Source organism: Conger conger, chromosome 7, assembly GCF_963514075.1.
Source record: "Conger conger chromosome 7, fConCon1.1, whole genome shotgun sequence".
NCBI classification, from domain to species: domain Eukaryota; kingdom Metazoa; phylum Chordata; class Actinopteri; order Anguilliformes; family Congridae; genus Conger; species Conger conger.
Genome location: NC_083766.1, coordinates 21747503 through 21770605, shown reverse-complemented (window position 1 = coordinate 21770605; position 23103 = coordinate 21747503). Strand labels below are relative to the sequence as shown.

The 23103-nt window shown below is 41.8% G+C and overlaps 1 protein-coding gene and 1 non-coding gene across 6 annotated transcripts in view; both read right to left on the bottom strand.

The window, feature by feature from the left end:
• LOC133132943 (platelet-derived growth factor receptor beta-like) overlaps positions 1 to 17953 on the bottom strand; it is a 42138-nt gene extending 24185 nt beyond the window's left edge. The window contains exons 1-5 of one of the 5 annotated variants that reach the window (XM_061248782.1): positions 17409 to 17953; positions 5560 to 5633; positions 4533 to 4814; positions 3502 to 3759; positions 869 to 999 (exon numbers count right to left, since the gene is read on the bottom strand). In XM_061248782.1, coding sequence (XP_061104766.1) covers positions 869 to 999; positions 3502 to 3759; positions 4533 to 4814; positions 5560 to 5608 — 720 coding nt within the window. In that variant the 5' untranslated portion in view covers positions 5609 to 5633; positions 17409 to 17953. Of the gene's footprint in view, positions 1 to 868; positions 1000 to 3501; positions 3760 to 4532; positions 4815 to 5559; positions 5634 to 8056; positions 8198 to 8230; positions 8817 to 17408 lie in introns of those variants that run through there. The other 4 variants (XM_061248787.1, XM_061248783.1, XM_061248786.1 and 1 more) reach the window with 4 other exon arrangements.
• Positions 1103 to 1176, bottom strand: trnat-agu (transfer RNA threonine (anticodon AGU)). Its single transcript has one exon. It is a non-coding gene; the product is annotated as a tRNA-Thr (tRNA).
• Positions 17954 to 23103: the final 5150 nt, after the last annotated feature.

The window sequence follows — 23103 nt, the reverse complement described above, 5'->3', positions numbered from 1 at the left end:
ATTTACTTGACTTATTGTTTAGGCTTATTGGTCCTCTGCTGCTGTAGCCTATCCAATTAAGGGTTTGACACATTGTGAGTTTAGAGATGCTCTTCTGCATACCACTGTTGTAATGTGAGGTTATATCTCTCATTAACAAGGGGTTTCTGCCTGCAGAACTGCTGTTCTCTGGCTGATTTTTGTTTTTTGCACCATTCTCTGCAAAATCTAGAAATTGTTGTGCACGAAAATCCCAGGAGATCAGCAGTTTCTGAGAACTCTAACCAAGCTGTCTGGCATTATTCCACGGTCAAAGTCACTAAGATCACATTTCTTCGCCATTCTGACATTTGGTCTGAAAAACAGCTGAACCTCTTGACCATGTCTGCATGCCTTTATGCATTTAGTTGCTGCCACATGATAAGCTGATTACATTGGTGCATTAAGAAGCTGTACAGGTCGACCTAATAAAGTGATCACTGATTGTATATCACAATTTCATTCCATATTGACACTGGTTTGCCCTCCATAAAAACCTATTTGAATTGACTTCCCACAGTGCATAAAACTTCACGGTGCAGTTCAAGATGCTTCTCAGTGCAGAGGAAGGGGAACATTGGGATGGATAATTAAGACCACTGTTAGCCAGTTCTCCGTCACATGTCCACGTACACATATAGCCTCATCAACATTTGCATTCTGTGTCAAAGTTTGAGGATGAGTGATTGTTAGTAATTGTGTTTGAACTGTTATGTGTCACATTCATCTGAGATGTTTTTCTTACAGTGTAATATTTTATACTTTCCTGGTATAACCCTCCCTCAACGTATTGCTTTTTTTGGATAGAGGTGGCTATTAGCTTGTGTTTAGCACAGCAATAGAGACTCACCGTTTTCCGCGGATAGTCCCAGTTGAAGAAAACAATGTCTGCCCCTTTGACAGTGCAGTTGACAGTGAGGGATTCCCCTTGCTTCAGTACGGTCTTTGAGGCGTTGATGAAGGCGTCAACCGTCTCTGGAACTACAGTGTAGGAGGAAAGTGTATTTATGGAAAGATCACTGGATTAATCGATCCCACCAAGAAACAGTCAGGTGTGAGGGAAACAGAAGGGAGACTGAAAACAAGGCACTGCTGGGATTTGAACCCAGGATCTCCTGTTTACTAGACAGGCGCTTTAACCAACTAAGCCACAGCACCAGCTGGAAAACCTTCCGGTGTTGTCGGTGTGTTCAAAGCAACACAAGAAGAAAGCCTTTTGTGAGCTATTTAGCAATTGCATATAAGCCATTAAATTCTAGTAGCGGTCAGTAACTTTTTCCTAAACCATTTACAATGGATTAAGGGCTGTTAACCCAAGCTTGCAGGCTAGGTACTCCCTACATTGTCTTCAGTCAGAAAAGCTAGACTACAAAGCTACATATTAAGCCACTAGCTTGCACATTTGGTAAAGTTTTTTAATAACCTCAAATTCAGCTGCTTTAATCACTAGCAGATAAAGTTTGCAAGTGATTAAGCCTGTTTTCTTACATACTTCCCATGATGAAGAGGCTATCGCCAATGTTGGGATCAAGCCCCATAACTCAGAGATTCTTTCCCTGGATTTGTCGATGCCACCAAAGTTGCAGTTGTGTCAACAAACACAAGGGAGACTGAAAACTAGGTACTGCTGGGATACAAACCCAGGATCCTATAGACAGGCGCTTTAACCAACTAAGCCACAGCGCCAGAAGATGGATTTGTCTTTCGCTATGGAGGACATGAGTAAGGATAACATAAGGAATTGGAACAAACTCAATGTCAATATTTGTTTCTCTGTTGGAAAATACCAGGATTGATTCAACTGAGTGAGCGAGCTTCAATTGACTAGATTGTTGCCTTTGGTTGACTGTTCGTGAACATTCACTGCTCTGTACTCTGACTGGATCTCAAACAGAGCTTACAGGACTCATTGATACTACCACAGTCAGACATATATTGCAGAGAACAAGGCATGAACTGAGTATCTACTGTTTATAAGGCAGGCGTTTTAACAAACTAAGCCACAGTGCAATGTGGCAAAACGCGTGGTGTTTTCTGCTTGTTGAAAGCACATTTTATTTGTTTAATGAAATGTTAACTAAAATTTTACTGCTCAGCTCTAGGGCTATTTATGTCAGGAAGAGAGAATTTTGTGAGCCACTTAGCATTTGCATATAAGCCATTAACTGCTTGTAGCAGTAACCGTTTAGTTTAGGTAGATGCTACTCCTTACATTGTCTTCAGTCACAAAATGCTCCTCCAGGCCTATGTCAAGGCTACATATTTTACGATTAGCTTACACATCCCTTAATCACTGGCAGACAAGTTTTTTTTACATGCTGTCCACGATGAAGGGATGACATGCCCAATGTAGGGATTGAAGACGCAACACCCAGATTCTTACCCTGGATTTGTCGATACTACCAAAGCCATAATGGTGTCAACAAACTCAAGGAGGAAAAAATGGCACTGCTGGGATTTGAATCCGGATCTCCTGTTTACTAGACAGGCACTTTAACCAACTAAGCCACAGCACCACAAGAGGTCATGAGCACAGATAAAATAAGTGATTAGAATTAACTCTATGTCAACATTTGTTTCTGCTTCAACTGGATGAACAAGCGAGAAATTCATTGGATTGTTGCCGTTGGTTTATTGTTCATGAAGATTCAGTGTTCTATGCTCTGGCTGGATCTCAAACAGAGCTCATCGGACTCCATGGAAAAAGTCAGGTATGGAGAACACAAAGATAGCAGAGAACAAGATACCACAGAACAAGACAGGAACTGAGAAGCGGCACTTTAACATTTGGTTGTAATGTAATGTAATGTAATGTAATGGTTGGTTGAAGCTCAGCTCAAAAGCTATTTCTGTAAAATAATTATCTACCATTGGGAAAATAGCTTGTGAACCCAATGATGTATAACCCATGAGCTGTTTGCAACATTCAGTGACTTTTTCTGAACCCCCTGTGAAACCAGTCCAATATGTTATTATTTATTTGGAAATTAACAGACATAAAAGTATATTTTCACACAGAGTGGTCAGTGTATGGAATAGTTTTCCAGGTCAAGTTGTGGAGGCAGAAACACTGGGTGTCTTCAAGACCAGACATTATACGGTGCTAGATCTAGTTTTTCACTAAACTAAGCATTATGTACACTAGTGGTAGGAAAATGATTGGGCAGAATGGCCTGTTATAGTCAGTATGTTAAAAATCTATAGATAAATACACTATATTACACTATACATGAAATGTGACAGGGGTGACATTGGCAGTAAGGAGGGTTGCTGGTTTGATCCCCTGCCCGGGCAGTGTCGAAGTGTCCCTGAGCAAGACTTGCATGGCAGCCAATTGCCGTGGGGTGTGAGTGTGTGTATGAATGGGTGAATGAGAAGCATCAATTGTACAGCGCTTTGGATAAAGGCGCTATATAAATGGCAACCGTTTACCATTTTATAAAAGTAAGATGCTGTATATGTGAGGCCAGGACACAGGCTTACCCACAAGGCTGTAGACATAGAAGGCCTGGGACTCCCGCGTCTCTCCTTCCAGAACTCCTCTGCAGATGTAGGTGGTGTCTTTCAGGGCAGCAGTGAACCCTTTCCCGGGGTGGTAGGTCCCCTGCAGCGGGATGTCGCTGTACCTCTCGTGGAGAGTGACGTTAATTTGGGGGTCAGTGACGGTGCAGGGGATGGTACCCTCATTGCCGATCTTCATCACCACCCTGTGTTCATACTGAATGAACCAGACGTCCTTGTCTGAGGAACCAGAACCGTTGGATGTCTCAATTCTCCATTCTGTTTTTATTTTTTAATTTTTTTAATTGCGTTTTTCTCCTTTTCTTAATATTTACAATGGGATCATCCCCTCTCAGGCTGAGAGCTATTCCACCCTCCATTTACCTGGGAGTCAGGTGTGAAGACAGCCTGGCCAATCAGTAGCACTAATTGTTCAAGTAGAATTGTTCATGAGAAAAGAAGACCAGGGCTGGATTTGGATTTGAGGGTCAGATTTCATGAACCTTTAGATACAAATGAGCACATTTTCTGAGCAAAAAAAGGTACAAAATACTTACATATGGCAGGCAATTGAGTACAATTTTATGCACCAATAGGGTACCACCCCAGTGACAAGCATTTGTACCTTTTTGGCACTTTTTGCACCATTCTGAGAGTGTATGAACCCTTGATTAGCCAACTTAATCAGTTGCACCATGGAGGTAAATCTGTGATAGGTGATATGAGATAGATAGATTAAGAGGTCATTGTTTTCAAGTGAGTCAGAATCTCCACTGATAAAACCACATTTCCAAACATACTTTTTTGATACAAATGCAGTCAGTGATCCATTTTTAATCATTAGATAATTTCCTCCAAGAGACCCAAAAAGGAAATTAGATCCATGACTGCTGAGCCCAGTCAACGCCATGTGTTTGCAGGTTTCCTCCAATTGGAGAGAGAGTCCGCACTGTGGCCAGCGACTGACTCGACAGTAACAGGTCTCAGAGGGAACGAGCCCACACCCAGCTCACCTGGCACAAAAATGGACACCTCCACGGCCTCGTCCGACGCGGGCTCTTCGCAGACGTACACGCCCGTGTGGTTCCACGCCACGTTCTTCAGAGTCAGGACGCTGGAGGTGGTCCCGTTTTCCACGTGGATCCCGCTCACGTCGAGTTCGGGCCGCGTCCTCCAGTTCACCTCACTCCAGCCGGAGCACGTGATGGAGACCGAGGCGTTGGCGGTCAGGACCACCTCCGTGGCGCTGGGAGAGATCTCCAGGCTCTGTGTTTCCGGCCATCGCCAAAGAAGAGCTGAAATACAAACGGAGGCAGCAGTTTGCCTAAATCCTTTTAAAAATGAGACGTCTTTCATTACGAGTTTTAACACAGGAATTTCTCCTTTTAAATGGAGCTGTTCTAGGGGAATGACGTTCACCTTAGTGTCAGAGCTATAGTGAATAACAAGGATATAAAATGACTATGTGCAATTATTTCCACAACAACTACCAAAAAGATGAATCATACCTATATTACATTATAAATTATAGATTTTTTCCATTTTAATAAGAAAGATATTGATGTTAATAAAATGACAGGTCTAGTGTTTGTGCAGTCAACCAGAATCCCTGACTTTCACTGTAGGTTTCAAAACATGGTTGGTCTGACATAGTTCTGAATGTGCGCCAGACTAGGTGAAATTACAAGCCTTCATGGGCTGGATGGCCATCATAATATTTTCATATGTTCAAATGTGGCCGAATTCTTTCCTCCTGTATAAATAAATTCCTGGTATCAATAATATGAGCATTACTTGTATTATTAATATTGCAGCCCTGTTACTGTCCTCAGAGTGAATGATAGTTTTATCCAGGTTTTCCCGGCCAGCTTCCACTCCTGGTTTAAAGAGAGGTGGACAGAAACCCTGCTGGATTGTGCCCCTCCAGGAGTGGAGATTGGCACACCCAGTTAACCGCATTTGGACCATGCCTACACCAGCAAAACTCTAACCTCTAGTGAAGACTCTCATCACAAGTATACTTTTTGTACATGTCCTTACCAGTCAGAAAAGTTACCAAATGAAACCCATGTCTCTTGGCTTTCTTCATCGTAATGATTCACCGGGGTATTATTCTGAAAAAAAAGAAAGAATAAAAATAGAAAAACATTAATCAGAAAAGTATTTGGATCCAAAACAGATGCTATTTGAACCCAGGTCTGGTACTTGACCTGCACACCAGGTGGTTGTTGGTTAATCTTCACTGCTTCACTAAGTCTTCAACTGCATAAAGTGATAATATAAAAAGTATCAATGGAAAAAGTGTTTCTAAAGTAAATGAATAAGACACCCAGTGGACATAAATGGTAGGGGTATACACTCAGGGCCCAAAGATCTACCTTGTCAGTTGGCACCTACATGGCTGCCTATTTTTCCTCTAGAAAACCTCTATGACAAGAAGTGCTTGCATGAGCTGGGAATTAGTTCAGGGTACATTAACAGCTGATGCCAGGGAATATTTTCTTTTCACATAGCAGTACAGTGCATGTACTAGTCCAAAATGATCTGGAGCCGAGTCCCTCAACAAAAGGCTTGCATTACGTTTTTTGGTGAAATGCAGGGCACATTTCAGCCAGTTTCAATAGTTCCTATTAAACTTTGTCCAGGACAAATCTGCCTCCCCTGCAGCCCTTCAGCCCCTGAATGGGCTATTTTTGAAGGGGGGAGGGAGGGGCAGAGGATTGCTTTTCATCAAGCATGGAAAAGCGGGCTCCAAGGTGACAAGTCCAACTAAAGCACAAATTCTCGATTCAATGACGTGCCTGGTGGTCTGGAACCAAAGAGGTATACGAGAGCCAACTGTGGTGCATAATTAGCTGTAGCCTTGTTCTAAGAGGGCGAGGTTTTGTTCTGTGTGCCAATCAGCCTTCTAATCATGCAAAACTCTGGCCAATCAGATACCTACAACCAGCTGCTAAGGCATTGCTGCTGTCTCCTGGAACAATGACTGTCATGGTAGAATGCAGATTGAGAATGAAGAGGTGGCTAGCTACATGCCTGCACAGAATGCATCTAGGCTGCACACAGTCATATTGACTGTGACTGTGACAGGAATTTCATTGGACATTCCAAACAAATAAAAATGTCCCAGTAAAGCCATTGATATATAGTAAAGATATTGTTAGTCTTCTCTTCAGAAGTTGATTACACTGCATACAGGAATATAGGAATTCTGAATCCCACAATGCCCACGGGTCTTTTCCTGCTATGCCAGTTCTTATTTTATCTTGCTGTGCGGTGGATTTATTTCCAGCTCACAGTGTGATTTACAGAGTGTTAAAGGGTTTCCGAAGCCTAGCAGCTGTAAGGCGGGGTGGAAACTGGTTATGGTGCCACGATTCCCCTTCACCTGGGACGTTCAGTGACACCAATCACAGCCCCTGAAAGCTGATATGCTCTTCATTGGTTTTACTGTAGTACAGCTATGGAACAAATAATTTATTTACAGATATGGGCTATTCAAGCAAAACATATGGCAGGACGTTTTTTATTTCTTCAGCCACCACTTGTTTAGCTTGCTGAATCAACAGACTCCCACAATGCAATGCTCTCTCAGTGGCCAGCAACAATGCCAAACCACTGAATGCAGTTTGCAGAAAATGATGCAATGTGTGGAAATATAAAGGATCTCTCACTCTCTCTTGGGGAAAATAAAACAAAATTATGATATTGACATCGCTACGTAAAGGGATTCATATGTCACGGTAACCACGTGCTTGTCTCAACACAAGCAACGACGTGCTTGTAAAATTACTCGACAGCTGTCTCTCATTTGCTTTCCCAATTGATTTAAATTGTGAGATCCATGCTCAATTATGTCAATTATGTGTTTTTTGTCACATATATATTGTGGAACAAATCATAAATCATGGACAAAACGTAACATTTATATTTTTGTGTAAAAGGTGAGACCTAGTGTAGCCTCCCAGGTAATGGAGCTATAGAAGTGATCTTTTGGGTGTTGAAGATCAGGCTTGACATAGGGCTGGTAAAACGGAGAGCCTCAACAAGCTGATGATTTCATGTATTTTTTTATATGTTTATATGTATGTTTTTTCTTTTTTTTTTGTGACTGCCACAGGCACATGGGTAAAATTAGCATGCAGTAATAAGACTATTTCCTTGAACACAGGACAATGCTGGCACTGCATTTTGGAGGTGTAGCACAACATTGGAAAAAAGAGTGAGATCTGAACCACCAAAAGACAGATACCGAGATAAAAGGCCAAATGCAATTAGACTAAACAACATTTCATGCTCTTTAGGTTCATCTTATTACAAGGACTGAAAATCCAAGAGGCAGGAAAGGCGGGGTCTGAAAACTGCTGTGCTGTTGCGCACACTTAAAACATAACTAGAGCAGGCTAATGCTGAGGCATATTGAGGTGCATGCGGTGTCAAAGTACACTGCTCCACACTTTACTTTGGCATCCAGAGTGTTGGCTAAGCATTCCAGAAAAATGGTAAGATTACAAATTTGTGATTAGAATATTCTTACCTAAACATTCTAATGTGACTGTAACAATCGTTGATTGAAAGCAAAGAAATTTAGAAGAAGAAAAAAAAACAATCCAAAAAAACCTTCTCTGAAAAGGGTAAAAACTGCTCATAGAAAAAACAGTGTTTTGATAACTGAACTCTGCAGCTAAAAACAATGAAACATGACACCTACTATATAATAGAATGAAACACCAAGTACAGGATTATCATTCCAACTAGAAGTAGTGTTCCGTCTCTTCTAGAAGTTTCAGGAGTCTGGAGCAGATGGAACATCGCAGCTAGTAAAGACAGAACACTGCAACAGGATGGCGCAGGAGATGCCGGAGAGGACATGGTGGGTCTGGAAGCTATTAAAGAGCAGTTTCTGCAGCCACAGCTGGAAAGAAGGGAAAGGAGGGATGAAAAAAAAATCCAGAAGAAGGGAGTAAAGGAAATGGAATCTGCTGTGAGCGCTGAAAAAAAAATGTACCCTGTTTATCTCAAAGTAGTGTGTCACAGGCCTGGCATCCCCCTGGACTGTTTTGTTGTAGGCTCTACCGGGTCTGGAGAGCTCAGCGTAAGGCAGGACTTTGAACGTATGGCGCTCTCTATTGCAGCCTCTCTCACTTGCTGTGTAGAAGGGTCAGTCCAGGGTGAAATTTCCAGGCAGGTCCTATTACGTTCATTCCCTCTGAATGCTTAGCCAAACTGGGTCAAATCCAACCGTTTGACCAAATCCACTTCCAATGCTGCATGAGGAATCAAAAACAGTTTAAAAGAAGGAAGTGAGGATCATAATTCATGCAAGCTATTTATAGCTGTCATGTGAGCCCAGTTTATTAACCCTGCCAGCCCAGCTCTGTCTCTCTGCTCAAGGCTATATAAACCATGCCATGCCACCGCTGTGTCGCGCCTGTTCCTTAGTAAAAGAATATATATAGATTAAAGAAAAAAGAAGGGGTACATCTGGAAGGGTTCAAGAAAGGCCGAGTCAGTAAAGGAACGCTGCTTAAATGCAGGCTGGCTGCACTGTATGACCTGTAGGCAGGGGGGCATAGTCCCTAGTCTGGACTTGATAAACTTTTGTCCTTAACTTTGACACAAAATTCAAGTGTCTTTTTTGGTTGTTTTTCTGCTTTACAAAAACAGGTTGGTGAGTTTAGCCATCAGTGAAACTAACCCGGGAAAATCACAAATGCTTGCATTTATCATTTGGCCAAAGATTACAGAATCTTGGCTACTAGTTTGGGCACCAGGGGAGTGCATGAACCACAGCTGCAGCACTGTGGGTCAACCAGCAGAGACTAATCAAGTTAGTCCAGGAACCAGATGAGCAGCCTCCTCTAATGTAAGGACTCCATCCACCTTCTCTTGCCTTAATTTGGACCATCAGTTTAAGACATCTCTGATTCAGAGTGAATCAGCGCACCCTCCCCCAGGAGAGGAAATGATACTGAAGTAACAGGAATACAAGTGTCAAAAGGTCACAGGTTTTCTGGAACAAAACCATATTGCACAGGATGTGGGGTCAATGTTAATAGCTGCTAAAATCAAGCTGGGGAACAGCCATGAAACTGATACTTTAACATGTAACATAACTGGTACATACTGAGTGTAATTGTTAGGAAACTGGTTTTATTATCTATAGTTGCCTGTTTGAATCCCAGGTACAGCAGGACCACTGCCAATATATCCTTGAGAAGCCCTTGGTTTTGAAACAACTGGTAGCTGGTTGACCAGTTTAGGCCAGCTCCCAACTGGACATTATTTAGCTGGTTGACCAGTTCAAACCAGCTCTCAACTTGACATGGATTAGCTGGTTTCCCAGTTCAGACCAGCTCCTAGCTTGACATGGTTTGACCAGCTCAAGCTATTTTTTGAAACAGCTGGTAGCTGGTTGACTGGCTGCCAGCTTAAGCAAGCAGCTCATACCCAGCTAGACCAGCTTTATGATCAGCTTGGCCATGCTGGTTGAGCAGCTCACACCCAGCTGAACCATCTTATTTTCAAACAGGGAAGGCACTTATCCTGCATTGCCTCAGTATATATCCAGCTTTATATACAGTACGGATAGGATGCTTTAAAAAAAAAAAAGCAAACTAAGTTGCTCTTGTTGAAAGGGTCTGCTAAATGCATGTAATCTAAGTAAGGGATAATACCCTATGAACGAGTCAGTTATTAAGAAATAACTGCCTGACAGGGTGGTGCCACACTGAATGGCAATTATTTCCTCATAAGTGACTCGTTCATAGGGCATTATCCCGTGTATACCACGGCTAACTTTCCAAAGTAATGTAGTTATGGACAGTTGATTTTTAGTTTAGAAACCAATGTATTCATTGAAACGCAATGGGTAAATAGTTCCTGTTGCTGAGAAGAAATATTTTTCCATATTTTAGCATCTCGGGTGTTCCGTGTCTGAATATATTCCTCTGAATTACAGCTAGTAAAGGTTTTATCATTCTCTCCTCACTCACTCGTGTGTTGTAAGTTATGTTATTATTACTGCCTAAGTTAAAATGCATGGCTACATTATGTTTGAAACACCTCCAATGGTTATCGTTCCAACAATGCAAAGTGTAACTCATGCCATGTATCCTACAGTAACATATTTTTGTCACCACGTCGGTTATAACCGGGTGACTTGCACAAATTAGATATGTATTCTGCATGATGATACGCGCATTCATATTTGCTGGATATTTTTAGATGTGAAAAAATCAGTATTTGCCCTAGGTGGTCGGTTATTTTTCAGTGCCCTGTAATAGACGCCAAACTATGTCCTCTGCATAAGAAAAGCACAGCCAACACCTGCAAGATCCTCTTTCTGAGTTGGTTGAGTCAGAATGCAGAAAAGAGTTTGATGAGGAACCGTTAAATTTCAAGTTGAGTCTTTTCAGGCACGCAAATAGAGCAGTCGTCACAGACAAGCCACAAGCGGCAGGATATTCCATCTTGAGCTGGTCATCCACAAAAGAGCTCGTCTCCTGTTTTTCCAGAGCTGCACAGGCGGAGACTGGATGGGCTGGGCCCGTGTCCTCCAGGGGCAGACAGACACCCTGGCCGCCGTGTCCCGCCATGGGGACAGGCGGTTTCAATTTCAGAAGAACTTCCTGCCTCGGGACGCCAGCAGCCAGATCGGTTTGAGTCTGACTGTCCTCAAATAAATCCATGTGTTACTGAAGCCGATTCAGTTCAATTCAGTCCAATGTGAATAGCATATATAGAATGGAGCAGCTTGTAGCCTAGTGGTTATGGTGCATGACTGGCACCCGTAAGGTTGGCGGTTCTATCCTTGGTGTAGCCACGATATGATCCGCACAGCTGTTGGGTCCTTGAGCAAGGCCCACATTGCTCCTGTGGGGATTGTCCCCCTGCTTTGTCTAATGAACTGTAAGTCACTTTGGATAAAAGCGCCAGATAAATAACATGTAATGTATAGCACTTTTCACGGAAGACTGGTGGCTTTGCTGCTTTAGTGGTCACAAAACCCTGTTCCTGGAGATCTACCGCCTGTAGGTTTTCATTTCAGCTCTGACAAAGCACACCTCATTCAACAGCGAGAGAGGTGGTAATGAAAACCTACAGGATGGTGGGTCTCCAGGAACAGGATTGGTTACCTCTGCTTCACAGAGTAACAGAAGCGGGGAAAAGAGGGAAACACCAGCCCTAAACCCCCAGATAGCATGCACCTGTGGTTTCTCTGAAGCAGGGAGAAAAACCCTCAGTGATGAGAAAAAACTTAACCAATGGGAAGACGTCCTGGGAGAAACCTGGCTATAGAGGGGGAGTTCATCCACTGCTGGCCAGTGAGGTGGAAGGCCTCAACAGCAATGTGTAGATGAGGTTTAGGAACCAGGTTTGTTTCAAAAAGGACATTCAAAAATTTGGAATGGACAGTCAGGTAGGTGTATGTGTGTCAAAGTCAACAATCAAGAGAAGACTTCACCAGAGTGAATACAGAGGGTTCACCACAAGATGTAAACCATTGGTGAGCCTGACTGTATGTCCATCATCCTGGGATTTCAAGTGCACTACATACATTTTGCCTACTTAACTTTCTCAGGCAGTGCACTCACATTCTGTATTTGGGAGCACATTGTGATTTAAAGTCAGTAAGCAGTATATTTAGTAGACAGTACATATTTTGAGGAAACAGTAGTTAGGAGGCTGTTTCGTACATGGCCGTAGTCTAAGTAGGCTAATGCTAGCACCAGTTGTGTGTTACTCTGCGTGGCTACTGGGCCCAGTCCGCAATGACTTGGTCTGGGTTTCTTTTCTCATTCATACACTGCAATAGACAAAATAAGCCAAGCAGCAGTCTCCATTTACTAAAGGACCCTCAACCTGATTTCCCCTAATTAACGTCCAGTCATAAAACATGATTATATGTTACAGAACGTACACTGCATGCCTGTGGTTTTTAGTTCAGTAAAATAAGTTTAGCTGATTGAGCAATAAATGGCTGCTCTTTGATAGCATTTGCAAAATGGACATTTCAAAAAACAACCGGAAACTTCAGTGAATTGGAAACAGAGGTGGAAAATTTAGGAAAGTAAATGGTATTTACTTGGTAAGTGGTATTTTTGTTCGAGACACTTGGATTTGCTAATTAGTGCAATTCCTCACTAACTAATGAGCAAAAGCAGATGGCAAAGTTCATGGGTGGAAGAAACACATGGCAGGACATTTGCTTTCTGACCCCAGGACTTTCCATCTCTGACTGAAGTAATTGATGTGACCCAAGGGCCTCTGCTCCTAACCACTGGGGTGAGTTTGCAGATTGCTACGTGTCTTCAAAATGCACAACATCTTTCAAGCTGCTGAAGCTGGCATAGCTGGATCATGCACCACAAACACCTTTGGCAGAATTGCGCACGTGGTGTCGGAGTGAGTACTGCTTCACCTGGTCCGTTCCATGCCAGAAACCCAGGGATAGGGCATGGTTGGACATATAATTCCAAGACTTGCACGTTTAGTCATCTTAGCCCTGTGGGTTGTTTTTCACAGTGACTGTTTTCCAGTGAATTGTACATTTCACACAACACAACAAATTAAGTTCATGTGCAATTTGCACTATTATAATCCCAGAGTAAGCTTTAAACACAGATAAATAAATAAAAAGATGTTATGTGTTGTTACACTGAACAATATATTGAGAACATCAGCTTGTTAATAGCTTAAACACCTGTTTCTGCTAAGCTTGTTGACTGCTCGTACTAATGGAAGCACAGCCATTTCATTTTTTTAGCACAGCATTAAAAACACACGCTACAGCAAAGATTAACCTGGGGCTAAAATGAAAAAAGCATGTGTTGGAAAGTTTCCAAGCCTGAGAACTCTCTTCTCTGTTATAAACCTCCCAGAATATTGTGAGCACGTGTGTCGGTCTGTGTGCTTGTGTGTGTGCCTGCATGTGTGTGTATTTGATTTGTATAGTTTCGGTGAAATATACTGGTCAATGATACATGTGTAATTCCGCAGTATTACAAAACAGAAAATATATCACAGCCAGATAACAAGGCTGTCAACTTATTCTGCAGTTCAGCCTTTACTGTAAGACTATGAAATAAAGCTATTAACTTATATGAAAGTAAATTATGGCTTCTCCATTAAATCATTTTATCATTTAAAGTTTTCATTTTGAACAAACAACGGAACACATAATGACACAAAACAATGATTATTTGCTTAAAAAATCTATAAGGTGAACGAAATAAATCATCCCACATAACCCTTTCTGAATATTACTAAATTAAGAATAAAATAGACCAGCACAATGCATGCTGGGGTATTACAATCATCTGTAATACCAGCACCTTCCCTTAAGTGTCCTGCCATTGTGGTACTGTGAACAATGAACAGCTGTTGTGATTGGTTGCTGGTTCTACATGAAGTAGACACAGTCCAATGAGGATTGGCCTGGGCTTTGCAGGCCTGGAGGCCAGAAAACAAACAGACAGGAAGAAGAGAATAAGAACAGAAGAAGATGAATAAGAAAAACAAAAAGCTAATGAACAAACAGGAAATGACTGTTGACTTGAGGACATTTATGGAAACATTCCACACACACACTTTTCCTCATATAAACCCAGCTTGGTGAGTCAGAGATTTTCCTAAATAAATCTAGAAAATAATATCTGTACACATTGAAACAATTTGCAATGTGGGCTTGATTGAATCCAGACTAAACGTATCCAGCATACTGACTCATATTAACAGTGCCAATGCAGAAACAATGTTTCTCTTTAAGCCAGACGATAAGAAGTCTAAATCCAGTTGTTGTGAACAGAAAGTGTTGGAAATGACCAATGTGTTGCTAAGAGAGATACGGGAGGGGCCAGCTAGACAGTAACAGGGCCTCTAAACTGTTCCCATCTGGTTAACAAAAATAATGGCCCTGTTCCAAAAATTCCTCTGAGAACATCGTCTCCTTCGGCTCAGTGACAGACAGCGGACACACACACACACACACACCCGCATTCACACACACACACAGACACACACACACGTACACCCAGACACACACACACAGACACACACACACGTACACACACACACACTTAGACACACACACACAAATGAAAAGAACCATCTGAAAACAATTAGGTCTCAGGCCCTGGATGTAACCCCCTTTTCCAAGTTTCTCCTTCAAACCAGAAGAAGAAGAAGCAGAAGAAGGACAGCTAAAACAAATTAAATAACAATACATTGTAAAAAGGTCGTTACCCTCTCTAAAACAACACAACCGAGACAAAAGGACCATTCGGAGAGTGTTGCCGGGATCCCAATTAAGTCCAGTGTACAAAGTATCAGTGTTCTATCCTGATGTCACAAATCCAACAGGCTTGAGCTCTGCCTGGGAAAGAAGGCCTCTTGATAAAGCAAAATGGCCGTGTGGTAGTGCTGTGTGCGCAGTCTGATTTTATTTCACAGCATGGCTGTTTGTGTAGGCAGCTCTGGAGAAACAGAGAGGCTCAGAGGACTGGAATGGTAAACAGCGGACGCCATTAAAGGACTCAGAGCCTGGCTGGGGTGAATACTGAGGCACATTCAAGGCTCACACAGCCTTAGGAGTAAACCCAAAATCACTTTCCTTTTGCTTGGCAGTCAGCCTCAGCCAACTTAGCTACAATAACATACATTTGATGTACTGTCCGCTGGATACCTGTAGCAGTTACTTGGGTTAAGCTGCATGCTGACGTGTGCTAGCCCCATTTCCCATTGGCTATGCTGCAAAGTCAATATTTCAGAGTAAATGCCACACAAGGCACTGTGCGGGTATGTCTCTTCCACCCAGGAAAAGAATCACACACGCAAAAAAGATATTATCCCACACAAATATGTCGCAGAAAATCGATTCACAGTGCAAGACGCAAGTACAATACAAGAATGCCTGAACTTCTGAATCATATTTAGACGATCAGGAATCATTCAATCTGGCTATCGAATACGAATCCAGCCCTCATTTTCTTTTTTCCAGGGTAATTAACAAACAATTTGTGCTACTGATTGGCCGACTGTCTTCACACCTGACTCCCAGCAGTACTCCTCGGCCTTCAAGGACCATGGTTTGATGAGCCCTGATATAAGGGCACAAAATAACTTACATGATAAATCACATGATCCAATATCCTAATTTGTTCTCCAGAGTTCTCCAGGTTCTTCTCTCACAGTTCTTGGTTTATAGTGAATCTTAAAATAGCCATAGCTAATGTGGATTCATCATCTGACTTTACAAGCTCATCAATGGTTTGATGGGGGTGAGTAAGGTGCACCTCATCACTGGAAATGCTTATGAATCAGCAGGTTTCTGCTTGAGTTTTGTTACGATGCCATGACACACACATGCTATTAATTAAAACTGAGGATTGAGCGCGCGATCATTTGGCAGCATCAGCAATTTCAGATTTTTTCCAGGAGAGACCACAAAGAAGATTTACTTGGTGTTTCAGACCAACACATAGTCGTGAAACAATACCATTTCCCTTTTGGCAGTATAGTTTTCTTTGCTTTTGATTTAATTCACTAAAGGGGTACTTTAAAAGAAATCCCCTACACACACCCAACCTCAGTAATCCCACTGTTCTGGGGACACTTACTAATCTGATGCAGGATTGCATCTGGGGTCTGGGTCATGGGCTTCATTTTTCTTGATCTTTTATAATTGGCTGTCAGAATGCGGCCCGCAATTATCTTTGAAACCTTGTTTATGTACTTAATTCCACTCGAGCGAACACAGCTTAACAGTAGAGAGCGAGTTACTAGTGAAAGACCTGGGAAACTCACAAAACAAGCAGAATATGTATGGACATTTTCTTAACTCAGCATTACATGTTCAGCCCATTGTGGAAATTGAAATATACAGAAACTGGAATACACTTGTCACAGAATGTTACTCTCTCAGTTTGTCTGCCTATACAGAAAACGCAAAATGGTTTCAGCAGGTAAGGATGGTTTGTAAAGGTTGTTGAAGATGGCTGATTCCACATTCCCAAAAGGAAAGCAAAACACGGGTCGAAATTCCCATGCAAACTGTATGGTTTCATTTAGCCCTTCTTTGACCAGGATGGACAGCATACACTCAGTATATAAATTTAATTTATAACCTGATAGCTGTGATGGTCACATTCTGTATGACCATCAGAATTGCCAAGGGGCTTCGTAAACCTCAATGAACAAGAACCAGACCAGGCTAGCCGATCACATCACTGGCCCTTCAATCTCCTGACCCAGGTGTACTAATCAGTTGTTTGTAGCGATGCAGGAGTGAGGCTTCCTAAACCCCAACATGGAGCAGGAACCCCATGCGCTGTCAATGAGTGAGTGAACTAACTGTACTTTTTTGCAATGGAGAGAAACATCTTTAGCTCACTTCATTCAGGCTGATACAACATGCTAAAGCCATCCTTTACAGAGTTCAGAAAACCTCAATTTCTCCTTTGCTAATTGGCTGCAGATAAGCAAGTCATAGGAATGCACTCTACAATATTTCATTCACAGTCCTCCCACGAACAGCAATACTCATGTTGGCTTAGGTTGCTCTCTCTCTCTCTCTCTCTCTCTCTCTCTCTCTCTCTCTCGTTCTCGTAGATGTTCTCTGCACACTAATCAGACAAATACAGTTATTATTAGTACATTTTTAAAGGAAAATGCACGTCTTCTGGTTCCACATGCTGGGAGACGTGGTTGCTGTTGGGAACGCCTCAGGTGGGAGGCAGCTGAAGTGAAAACACATTGGTGCAGTATATGCGCTATCAAAGAAGCCACAATAACTATGAGGAAGTAACTAGGCAGCAAACAGTGGTGGGGGGTAACCATTTCACAGCGAAAGCAGAAAGAAAACAATCATAAGAAAATGTTTCTCTTACCTTGAAAGCACTGACTCCTTGCTCACTAGGTTTTGTGTTCTGTACCGTGTCTGTTTTCCCCTATTTCATGGTCAGAATGCCGCTGTGGAAGGTGTTTGATATGATCCAGACGCGCACACAGGCAGTGTGATGGTCAGGGTGTATGAGTGTTTTCTGAGAGAAGACCCTCAGACCAACAGCGGGGAGGACTGAGTCCCTTCCTGTCCCAGAAGTCCACGGGAGAGCCACCCCCTGATGTGTTTGTTTAGATTAATGAAAGCTGATGTGCATCTCCGGGACAAAGCTCCCAGGTCTCCCAAAAAAACCAAAACAAAACTGTGTAACAGTGGTTACTCACCAACTCCAACTCTGAAAAAAAAAGTAGAAGAGGGAAAAAAAACACCCACAATTCCTATTTGTGATTTGCCTTTTTTTATAACCTCCCCCTTTTATTGGAGAAAGGTTGTGGAGTGCAGCAGTCTGGCACATCAACTAAAGCTTTTTGTAGAAAAAAAAAAACAGACACCCACAAGGAACGACAGCGCGCTACGCTTTGTCCATGCTTTCCAAAGTTAGGAAAACAAGAAAATGGAAAAAGTTTGGGGTGGCTAGGGGGGGGGGGGGGGCGGCGTTAGGGGATTCCTGCAAAAGCGTTTAGGCGCGCTCCACAGTGCCCAGCTCCAGCAGAAAGGGAGAAGACAAAGAAAATATATTATTTTTCCCTGGAATGTGCTCTTAAAATCCTGCCACACACTCTTTTTCTTTTCTTAAATAGAAAAGTAGGCCTACAAATCATTCCATTCCACTAAGAGGGCGTCAGAAAAAGACTGAAACGACTGCTGGAGCAGAGCTGGGATCCATGCAAGCTGGAAAGGGAGCCCTCCTCCAGCACTCCTGCGGCTCTCCTCCTCTCTGTGCTGGAAAGCCCCTGCCTGCCTTTCGCCCTGTCTCTCCTCCTTATTTCTCTCTCTCTCTCTCTCTCTCTCAGGATGTGAGCAGAGGGCTCCAAAAATTCATTAGGTCTGCCAGCAGCTGAGCAAGGGCTTTCTCTGTTATTAGTGATGGTTTTGCAGGGGTGTTGGCTCTGGTAACTTTTAAAGAGTGTAGCTAAAGCCCTGGTGGAAATAAATAGGCATTCTTTTCAGGTGTTCATTACAGTAGATTGCTCGGCGGAGAGTAATTAGGACCTGCAAACTGTACCCAAATCGAGGAAACACAGATGTGTTTTTCTAATAAAAAGCTCTAAATGTTATTTATTTTAATAAATAAATATTGAAACCTTTTTGGTCAAATTAAACTGATATACACCTTGCCGACCATCCACAATGCACCAATCTTAGTAATTTGTGTGTTCATATATTTACGTGTTTGTTTGGTTATGTATTTGTTTTAATAGGAACTTTGGAGAGAACATTGAGCAGAACTGTTGCATTCTGGGACATTGCAAAGGCTTAGTTTTAACTACACCACATTGTTGAATCTAGTAACAAATAATATACACCAATGCAGTATGCGTGTGTGCCTAAAAGTAAATGTGAATCTTTTCATGCCTGCTTGCCTGCATGCATGTTTGCATGTACCTGCACATATATGTGCCTGCATGTCTCTTGCAGATTTGTGGTCTATGAGAGGGTCACGTGAACCAGAACTCAGAGGTCCGGGCAGGCTCCAGCCAGGCTCTTGGGACTTGGTGCAGAAGCTTGGGATCTGAGATCAGGTCCAGTGAGTCATGCTGACAGAGTGTAGATGGGGGCAGATAGATACAACATGCTGTCTTCATCCTCCCTGCGGAGCACGCCGGAAAGAGGTGCCTTAAATGTGCCCTGGGACAGGCAACATTAAAGGGTTGCATGTGTGGCAGGGGGATAGGAACAGGAAGTGAAGGAAGTCTGTATGGCAGATAAAAATGTGTTATGTCTCCTTATTTTTGCATTAAAATTAAAAAAATAATAATAATAAAATAGTCACAAATATTTAATTCCAGATTAATCTTAGAATATGAATCTACATTAATGTGTCTCTACATCATAAAACATATTGAGACAGTTCCACGGATACAGATTAAGCTTTGTCTTGGACTGATTTGGACTAAGTCTAGGACTATGCTTAATTACTGGCCAATTGTGTCTCCATCTTTAACCCAGTTTTTGCCTGACAAATCATAGCTGGAAGTCAGAGGAAGGGGTGGTGAGCTACAGGGAAAATAATTAAGATAAGGCTTTGTTGACTGTCTGTTGCTACAGAGATTATATTGTTATGCTTAGCACAGACACAGTTTTATTTTAGGTTAGTGTTTATATTCTACCATACTTTGTCATCAGAATTTCTATTAAATTACATTCATATATACCTAAAACAAATGATGTATGATTTATATGACAGCATATAACCAAAAATACCCTTGGTATAGATAAATCAGCATAAGACTATGTAATAGTTCTCTCCCCCTTGGGCTTTTTCTGGTAATTTCTACTCACAAATTACGCCCGTGGCCTTTTAGTTCGGGAGACCGCTCGCTTTGTCTGAACAGTAGGTCTTAAAACATAAGTATCATTCGCAAATATATCTTCTCAGCTTTTCAGGGCCATGAGTTCACACGAATGACTGGGTCATTAAATCACACTGTTAGAAGACGCGGAGAAAGCAGTAGGTATCGAACGAGCGGTCCTGCTCCAGCGGAAATGCTCGAGATTTCTGCGTGTTGTGGGAAAGACATCAGGAGAAAGGCAACAACATTGGCGAATGGATATCTGCAATATAGATCCACCGGACATTAAACGTGACATAAGCAGAATATGTTTATAAATAGCCTATGACTTTCTCAAAGCGTTGAAAAAAAAAAAGAATTTGACTACTGTGGAGGCAGATCCAATTCGGTTATTAAAAGGAACTCTGTTTACAAAAAAATCGAGTGAAAAAAACTGTTTGTCGGAGTTTAAATTATATATTTTCTGACATTCTCTGAAGCCCCGTAGACCGGTCCCACATGCCTTGTGTCAGCAAGCGTTACTGGTTTTGGACTGTGCCTTCCTCAGGAAGTGGGAGATTTAGGAGTCCCAGACGCGGGTGTGCAAACATAGAGAAGTCTTTTAAAACTTGATGCATTCCCCCTGGCATGTTCGTGCTGGACCGTACACCTGCAAACACCACCTCACTTTCAGAACACGGTCCGGTTTCCTTGGTGATACGTACTTTCCGCTAAAATGCAGTTTTTGAAGTGAGCTAATGTTTTCAAAACGGCGTGCCAGAGAGCTGTCAGCACTTGTTATACTGTATAAGTAATTCACGAAACACGCATTGCAATACCGCTATATCATTGTAATATTCCGGGAAATGACTGAGGACCCGAAGCTTTCTTCTGTTTTTTTATGCATGGTGATCAAGTTTGATACAGTGATTTTAATTAGCCTACTTTCTTGCCACATTCACCTGGCCTATAAAAATATACATTGGGCTAGAGTTCCCGAGGTTACTAAGAGACCATATCCAAATAATTATATAATGCTCGATTGTATTAACTTCATTTACTGGGCCTGTATAGTCGGGCTGACGAGAACACAACCCACAGTATTTGGAAGAACAGTCTTCATCATATTTTTCATGCATATTACTGGTAATTATTCTCCTTCAGCAACTATTTCCTGTTTTCTACCCAAGTCGCACACAGAAGCTGCAAGTCCATTGGTTTTGGACTTACTTTACACCAGGTTTAGGCAAAGCTCTGGAAACTTGCTAGCTAGCTGTTATTGAATCATTTTAAAAGGAAAATATTTGCAGTTCCAATATTTGCAGTTTTATTTCTTCAACCAAGCTGTGCTACTCCAGATCAAATACATCTTCTAAGGGGAAGGAAAATGACCAAAGCACACACAAAGAAAGCAAGCAAATAAATCAATTTTCAGAAACAAACATAGCAGCCCTTTTCAATTACAAGCCCACATCAAATCCTTTGCTATCCCCATCTGCTGGAAATCATATTGAAGTGCTGCAGTATGATAGTCTTGCACTAGAGGGAGCAATTAGTCCTTTTTCGCTCCTTATGAGTCCATTGCTAAAACTTCACTGGACTGTTTCTGGCTTCAACCACCTCAGTCACACAAGCGTAAAAAAGAAATACTTGTGTACACACACACAAGCACGGACAAGCAAATGCACATGCATCCATGCACACACTGATACACACACTCACACACATGCACACTTACATGCATAGTCACACACACAAGCATGCATATGCACATGCATGCACACACACGGACATGCACACATACATACATGGACGCCTACACGCACACACAATCACACACAGACACATACACACTTACTGTTTTTATACAGTTTGCTTTTTAGCAAACTCTGAACAGGCCGTTCTGTTCTTGAGGCAGTGGTTTTCATCTTGCGGTTATGATGTAGTCATGTTTCATGTTTTCTTTTTGGTAGTCTTTGAACATCCTGGAGAGTGTTCTTGAGCTGTTCAACAATTGAAATGTGTTCTGTTTTTCTTCCACAATTGAAGGTATTATACACTCATTCACTACAGTGGTTAGTCATGGTCTACGAGGTTGTTTGCTATTTCTGAGCTCACCAGTGCATAATTGCTTCCCAACAATTCATCAATCCATTGATCTTTTCACACCTATAGCCTGTTTTACAGACAAAGATGAAGTCTAATCCAAGACTAAACTCGATCTTGAATGGAGATTGTTCATAAGCCCTAATCAATTCAGACCACAGGTCATCGTGGATGTTGTTTCCACTTAACCATTTATATATGACAGTTGGCATGAGTTGCTTCTCCTTGTATGCCTTCCTGTTTTTCCATCAGTCAGGTTGACGGCCTGTAAGGCCAAAATCTCACCATAGCACTCTCTTCTAGTCATAATTCCAATGTCGTTTAGCAAGCTCCAGAAACTTGGTTTTGTTTATTGTGCTCTGTAAGGGCTGTCTTCCTGCTACCTTCATAATGAGTATGTTGGTGTGGAGGTGGCATTTTATGGTTCTTTTTGAAACTTGGTGACCACAAGATGCAAACAATTTCTGAAATTCTTAGACTGTGATCCTTTATTGCCTCCTTCACCATCTTCCTCACCATCCTTGGGGACAACATTACATTGCATGCACTTCTTGGCAAATTTGCAGCCATTCCATATGTTTTAGATTTTGTATTATTGACCTTACAATGCTAAGTGGTATCATTATATATTTTTTGTACCCATTACTGGACTTGTGATGGTCAATTACCAACTGTTTCTCTTCATGCTGAGGGATGACAAAGGGATTTTTTATGCTTGTTGCCTTATTTTTATACTCTAGTGAAGCAGGATGTGATGGAATTACACAATGTAGTTTCTTTAGACTGAGATTAACTAAATTAAGTAACATTGCGTTTAGCTTTGTTTGATTTTGTTTCCAATATTTGTTGGGGGTGCCAATAATTTTTTTATTATTTTGTTTTTTCATTATTATTTGGTTTTCAGAAGAAATATATCTCTTAATAAAAAAACACTGAGTGTAAATGAAATAAAGAAAGAAAGAATAAAGAAAATAGAAATAAAGTGTATAGCTCTCCTGTATGTTTGAATATAACATATAGATTACTGTCTGCGTTGTTAATCAAATGCACCGGACAATTTCTATGAAGGGTGCCAATAATTATGGATACAGTGTAACTGTTTGGTATGGTCATCTTTTCTACTAATGCAAGACTTTGTGCATC